The sequence below is a fragment of the Eubalaena glacialis genome, chromosome 14, assembly GCF_028564815.1.
Source record: "Eubalaena glacialis isolate mEubGla1 chromosome 14, mEubGla1.1.hap2.+ XY, whole genome shotgun sequence".
NCBI lineage: Eukaryota > Metazoa > Chordata > Mammalia > Artiodactyla > Balaenidae > Eubalaena > Eubalaena glacialis.
In genome coordinates, this window is record NC_083729.1 from 84,822,226 (window position 1) to 84,829,621 (window position 7,396).

General features: G+C 44.2%; 1 protein-coding gene across 6 annotated transcripts in view; it reads right to left on the reverse strand.

Moving 5' to 3' along the window:
* The window catches only part of KANSL3 (KAT8 regulatory NSL complex subunit 3), a 52,902-nt gene extending 50,652 nt beyond the window's left edge, over positions 1-2,250 (reverse strand). For 5 of the 6 annotated variants that reach the window (XM_061210454.1, XM_061210453.1, XM_061210455.1 and 2 more), the window contains exons 1-2: positions 2,209-2,250; positions 934-1,198 (exon numbers count right to left, since the gene is read on the reverse strand). In XM_061210454.1, the coding sequence (XP_061066437.1) occupies positions 934-1,148 (215 nt within the window). In that variant the 5' untranslated portion in view covers positions 1,149-1,198; positions 2,209-2,250. Of the gene's footprint in view, positions 1-372; positions 453-933; positions 1,199-2,208 lie in introns of those variants that run through there. The other variant, XM_061210456.1, reaches the window with a different exon arrangement.
* Positions 2,251-7,396: the final 5,146 nt, after the last annotated feature.

The following is a 7,396-nucleotide window of genomic DNA, read 5'->3' on the forward strand; positions in this document are numbered from 1 at the left end:
AGAAATAAAAACCACTATTCTACACGTGTTGAACACACACGTCATGGTACTTCTAGCTCATTAAGGTTCACTGGGGGATCTAAAAAAGCAAAACACAAGATCTCTATTCTCCAACAAACCTAAAACCTGTGCCAGAGGAAAGATTAAACATCAGGTCAGATTAAAACAAACAAACAAAAAAACCTCTTCCCAATAAAAGTTTATAAAATTATTAAGGGCATGATTTAAGCATCAAAATAGAATATATCAACAAATCTTGAAACACCAGTAATCAGAACACCTTAAAGCTCAAAAGAACTGCTAAATGAGTTTATTTAGGCCAAATGTAATTGTATCACATATTACATGGTAAGTTTATTAAAAAGTCCTTACCCTATAATGTAGACGGGCTGAATATGTAACCAGAACTAGGAAGGGTTAAGATCAACCCATGGTGACAGTTCTGTAACAAGCTAAGAGAGAAAGCAAGGTCTTGGGCATATGCTCCTCAACTTTGCAGGTGAAGCCAGGAAAAGCAAATCAAATTACCACAAAAAGGTTATTGCTGCCAGTGTTGGAGCCAGACCACTGGACTAAAGGAATGAGTCTAATCCTAGGTGGCAATTTTTAAAAGTCAACTCTTCAGTCTTTTTCTTCACAGTTGAAGTAATCCTCTTCAATTCCTCTTCCCACACAAGTCCTGTTATCTAAGTGCAACAGGTTGTTTGCTTTCCTTTGAACATCTTGCTTTCCTAACTCATTAGATGTCTTGAATGCAGATGTCCACATATAGGCCTGATAACCTCACGATGTTTAACAGTGACGCCTGAATTAAACATCCAAGCCCCACCCCCCTTTACAATCTCCCACAGTAAAATCCGCTCTAATCTCCAACCATCTGATCACTGCCCAGTTAGGGCAATGGCCGCCCTTAGGAGAGGAGCCCAAACTCACATGGTACTTTCGTGCTGCCTCCGGGGAGTAACAAAGAGCATGCGGGTGGGGCGGGCACTACTGGCATCTGGGTGGGCACTCCACGGCTTGGCATAGCTGTGATCCAGAAACACCAGGTCCAGCTCCCGCTCATGCACCGAAAGCTGGAAGAGCAGCGAGGTGCCCATGCGGCGCGCTGACGTCTGGAAGTCCCTCTCCCCACCGCGGTGGGCCATGTCAGAAGAGGGGCAGCAGGTCAGAGAACGGGTATCTGCATGCTAGTCACCTGCAGTGAAAAGTTCCAGTTTAAGTCAATTCAAATGCTCGGAATTTCTTCCAACCTAGAACATCTAACAGGCTTCTTACTTTTGTGCCCTTCTAGCATTCGTCATTGAGTATCCATCACACTACAGACCCTTGCCCACGTAGGGAGGGTTCCTGAGATCCCACTCCACCACCAAAAAAGGGTATGGCACTACCTCCATCCTGAATCTCTACAATTTGGTCCATTGCAAAGCCGAGGGACTCCAATGTTCACCAAGGCGGATACTAAACTTGCTTGGCCAGCGCCCCAATTTCCCACGTGGGCGGGATGGGTTTTGGCAAACAAGAGGAATTACAAATAGTAATAATTCTGAAGCTAAGGGTCTCTACGGCTGCACACCATTCTCGAAAGCTTCCCAGAGCCGTCTCCAGCAGAAGCGTGAGCACCCCAGGAACAGTTGCTTAACGTGGGCCTCAAGGAAGCCCTTGACGTCTCTTGTTTGTGTTAAACAAAAGTTTTGCAACGACTTCATAATGCTCTGGAGTTTTAAAAATATACAGGTGAGAGCTCCTCCCCAAAATCTGTAACAATGCTATGCGAGGAAGACCCCTCTCCCTCACCGAGGCCGGGGTGGTCCCTGGGGAACCGCCCTCTACTCCAGGTACCCTCCGGGGGTCCAGCCACCGAGCTTCAAAACCGCCCCAGCTGGTAGCCAGGGCTTGTGATTCGCACTTTACAGACGGAGGCGCCGGTTCAGGGGGATGGAGTGACTTAGCCAACCAAGGTCACCGAGAGTTCGCGACGAGGAGGAGCCGCCTCCCGCCCGCCCCGGCCCCGCTCAGCGCCCGCGTCACGGCGGCCCGAGTCCGCCCCCGGCCCCACACGGCCGTCCGACCCAGGCCGCCCGGTCCCCGCGCGCCCTGGGAGCCCGGAAGTCCTCACCGAGACCCCCGTCCACTCCGACCCGGGCCTCAACCCCCCGCCCCCCGCCCCGGGCCCGCCACCCCCGCCGGGGCCGACCCTTCCCTCACCCGCAACCTTCCGGCCGCGCGCTCCGCCCGGGCCGGATTCCTGTGCGCTTGCGCATTACCGCCTCCACGCCCCTGCGCCCCGGGCACCGAACAAAACACGGAAGTGGATTACAGCCTGGGAAGGGAGGGGCGGTGAGCCGCAAAACCCGGAACGGATATAGCTGCGGGGGAAGAGAAGAGCCCAGAACCCGAGCGGGTCTCGCAGGCAAGACAGCGTAGAGTCCGGAGTTCGGGCCTCTTGCATCTTCAGCAGGGAAAACTAGGGCGAGGGAGGAGGCTGACTCCTGCAGCTCCTGTTCTCGCTTCCCCCCATTGTTGCTTTGCCGGGTGGCTGGCATACTTCTTTTCTTTAATTAATTTTTATTGGAGTATAGTTGCCTTCTTTTCAAATCTATGTAAATAACTGTTTAAGAAACAGACTTACAGACGTAGAAAACAAACTCATGGTTACCAGAGGGGAAAGCGGGGAGAGGGATAAATTAGGAGTTTGGGATTAGCAGATACAAACTGCTATATATAAAATAGGTAAACAGTAAGGTCCTACTGTATAGCACAGGGAACTGTACTCAATATCTTTCAATAAACTATAATGGAAAAGAATATGAAAAAGAACATATATACATATATGTGTGTGTGTGTATATAACTGAATCACTTGGCTGTACACCAGAAACAAACACAGCATTGTAAATCAACTATACTTCAATTAAAAAAAACTGTTTAATTTATAATTGTGATAATAAGGGCTAGTATTTAGAGAATGCTAATCAAGTTCTAAGTAACGTAAATAACCTACTTCATTTAATCCTCTCAGTGACTTTATATGCTAGATTCTATTATAGTCATATCCATAGAAGTCAAGTATTTTGCCTAAGGTTACACAGCTAGTAAGTATCAAAGGCAGAACTGGAACCAGGCAGCCTGGCTTCAGAACTTCCTCACAGCTCCACTCCCCACCATGCCTACTGCAATAAGGAAAAGTGGATGGTGATCTGAGCACATAGAACAGCGAGCCAGCCGTGGCTTGGGTGATGGGGTGGGTGTCCCTGTGAAGGTGACCTTAAAGCTGAAACCAAAGGAAGAGAATACGGTAACATGGTAGATGCTGGGTGAGAAGCTCTCCAGGAGAAGGAACAGCAAAGACAAAGGCTCTGGGGCAGAAAACAGCTTTAGAATAAAAAAAATTAAAAAAAAAAAATGTGGCAAGAACAGTGTAGCTAGGAAGCAGTGGTCAATACATGGAGAGAGACGAGGTTGGAGAGGCAGACATAACTCAGACCCTAAAAGGCCCCAGATGCCCCAGTAAGAATTCTGATACTGACCATAGATTGCTTTGAGTTAACTTTCCTCTGTGTTTTGTAAAGAGAGAGTAGATCCTAAAGTGGGGGATGTTAACCTTCTTTGTATCCTTCAGAGAACATAGCCAGGATATAGGGAATGGATCCTGTGTTGACTGATTGATGACCAATCAGTTGGTTGACTGACTGACAGTGGGACACCAAGGCAAGAAACATGGTTCAAGAAGAAAAATAAATCTTTACCACTTCACACCCACTAGGATGTCTAAAAAATCAATGGTGACAACAAACAATGTGATAAAAGTGTTGGCAAGTACATGGAGAAATTGAAACCCTTGTACATCGCTGATTGGATGGTAAGATGGTGCGACCTCTTTGGAAAACAGTCTGGCAGCTCCTCAGAATGTTAAGCATAGAGTTACCATATGACCCAGCAATTCCACTCCTACATATATACTCAAGAGAATTGAAAACATATGTACACATAACAAGTACACAAATGTTCACAGCAGCATTATTCATAATAACCCAAAAATGTTAACAACCTAAATGTCCATCAACTGATGAATGGATAAATAAAATGTGGTATATCCATACAATGGATTTATCAGCCCATAAAAGGGAATGATGTACAGTTGTCAGTTGGTATCCAGATTGGTTCCAGGACCCCCCTTGGATACCAAAATCCACAGATGCTCAAGTCCCTTATATAAAACAGTGTAGTATTTGCATATAACCTACGCACATCTTCCCAAATACTTTAAATCATCTCTAGATTACTTATAATTCCTAATACAAGGTAAATGTTATGTAAATAGTTGCTGATGCACAGAAAATTCAAGTTTTGCTTCTGGGAACTTTATGGAATTTTTGTTTTTTAATATTTTCCATCTGCAGTTGGTTGAGTCCATGGTGTGGAACCCATGGATTTGGGGCAGCCAACTGTACTGATACATGTTACAAAATGGATGAACTTTGAAAACATTATGCTAAGTGAAAGAAGCCAGACACAAAGGCCACATATTATATGATTCCATTCATATGAAATGTCAGAATAGCAAATCTATAGAGACAAAGTGGATTCATGGTTTCCAGGGGCTATGGGAAGGGGGAAATGGGAAGAGACTGCTAATGAATATGAGGTTTCTTTTCAGGGTGATGAAATGTTCTGGAATTAGATAGTGATGACAGTTGCACAGCCTTGTGAATATACTAAAAACCTGAACAGTACTGTTTAAAAGACTGAATTTATGGTATGTGAATTATATCTTAGTAAAGCTGCTATTTAAAAAAAAACGCTTTATTGTTTTAAGACACTGAGATTTTTGGAGATGTTTGTTACCTCAGCATAACATAGCCCATCCTGACTGATACATCCAGCCAGACTATCAGTCAAGTGCAAGGGTGGAATAAAGACATGTGCAGACCTACAAACACTCAAAAAATTCAGAAAGCTATGGAAAATCGTGCTCCACTAAGATGAGAGAGTAAGTCAAGAAAGAGGAAGGGATCTGGGAAACAGAGTCCAACACAGGAGACAAACAGGGGAATTCTAAAAATGGTGGTGAAGAAGGGAAGCCCCAGGATGATAGCTGTGCTACAGGGCTGGGGAGCAACCAGTGTAGACTAGAGAGGAGAGGAGGCCAGGAGAGATCTCCCCAGGGCCCAGGGAAAATGATAAAACTGGTAAAATACCTGATGGATTTGAACCTGGGGGCGATTGTATTAAAAGGAGATCACAGAGCTATTGAAGAATGTTAGAAGACTTGGTCAGACTTTTAAGAAAACCAAGCAAATGAAAAACTGAAGCAATTTGTAAATTACAGAAAAACACAAAGTTGTATTAGAAAGGACGTGGAGGACTTCCCTGGTGGCGCAGTGGTTAAGAACCCGCCTGCCAATGCAGGGGACACGGGTTTGAGCCCTGGTCCAGGAAGATCCCACATGCTGCAGAGCAACTAAGCCCATGCACCACAACTAGAGCCTGCACTCTAGAGCCTACGAGCCACAACTACTGAGCCCGCGTGCCACAACTACTGAAACAACTAAGCAATGAGCAACTAAGCCCGTGCTCCGCAACAAGAGAAGCCACCGCAATGAGAAGCCGGCGCACCACAACGAAGAGTAGCCCCCGCTCACCGCAACTAGAGAAAGCCTGTGCACAGCAACGAAGACCCAACGCAGCCAAAAATAAATAAGTAAATAAATAAATTTTTAAAAAAGGAAAGGATGTGGAATCGGAGGCTATTACTTGATCTGCAGTTAAAAAAACATACATTATTATAAAAATGAAAATACTGAATATAGATTTAGCTCGCAAATGGGATACAATTATGAGAACAGGATGCAGGAAAGGCAGGTGTAAGAAAGCTGCCATGGTGTGATAAACAGCAGTAGATAATATCTAAAAGTGATGAGTTGGGGGAAGTTTGGGAGGGAGAAGCTAGGAGGTGGGAAAAGAGTGAGAGATGATATGAAAGAGATGACTTGATAGACAGTGTCTCAAAGTGACAAATTCAAGGGATGCTATTTAAATATGCTATTTAGAGATATAGAGGTTAATACTACTATTAGGATGACAGGAAAAGAGCAGCCTTTGGTCCATCTCTCCCCACGCTTAATTCTCTTTCCCTGGCACTTATCTTGGGCCTTCGTTCTGCTGTTTTTCTCTTTATACTCTGATCAGCGCTGTGTATGGATTTGTATCTTTTCTCTGCCCCTCTTCCTTCCTCAGCACACCAGGTTTATCATTTTTTTCATTCTTTGCCAATTTGGGAGGTGATAAATGGTATCTTGTTGTATTTCTTTGCTTATTAACGAGGTTGAATTTTTTTTTTAACATCTTTTTTGTTTTTTGGGCTTCTGAGTCCAGTTTGGCAAAGTGATAAACAGTATCTCATTGTGTTTCTTTCTTTTTTTTTTTCCATAAATTTATTTATTTATTTATTTTTGGCTGCATTGGGTCTTCGTTTCTGTGCGTGGGCTCTTCTCTAGTTGCGGCAAGCCGGGGCTACTCTGTTGTGGTGCGTGGGCTTCTCACTGCGGTGGCTTCTCTTGTTGCGGAGCATGGGCTCTAGGCACGCGGGCTTCAGTAGATATGGCTCACGGGCTCTAGAGTGCAGCCTCAGTAGTTGTGGCGCATGGGCTTAGTTGCTCCGCAGCATGTGGGATCTTCCCGGACCAGTACTCGAACCCGTGTCCCCTGCATTGGCAGGCGGATTCTTAACCACTGCGCCACCAGGGAAGTTCTCATTGTGTTTCTTTGATTATTAAACAGGCTGAAGTTTTTTTACATCTTTTTTTTTGTCCATTTGGACAATCATGTAATCTACACTTTGCCCCATTTTCCTTTGGAGTATTCATCTTTTTCTTATTGAATTGTAAGAGCTGTTGCAAATATTCCCTACTTTGATATACCTTTTAAGGTATATTTTTCTGTACAAGGATCTTGAATTTTATGCAGTCAAATCTATCGGTCTCTTCCTTTTCCTGGGTTTGCCTTTTGTGTCATGCTTAGTTTGGAAAATTATTAACAAAGCAACAAGCATTGTGTTGTGTTCACATTTCAAGAAACACTGTCAGGAAGTACTTTTTAAATCTGCTGAAAGCAGGCCTAACACCAAGATCACACATTCAGTTTTTTTGGTTTTTTTTGCTCTAAAACATACCCATGCATGTTTTAGAATGGGTAGTAAGCTTACTGCTAAATTGTTTCATCAACTAATATACTTTTTTAAAACATCTATTAATTTTCACGCTAACTATTGGATACGGTATAATTTATATAATGTTCAACCCTAAAGCAGAAAAAGCTTAGGGACAAGAGCAATGACCCCGTTCCATCCTCATGCTGAGAGGTCTTGAGGGCAATTAAGATGCCACAGCAAGATA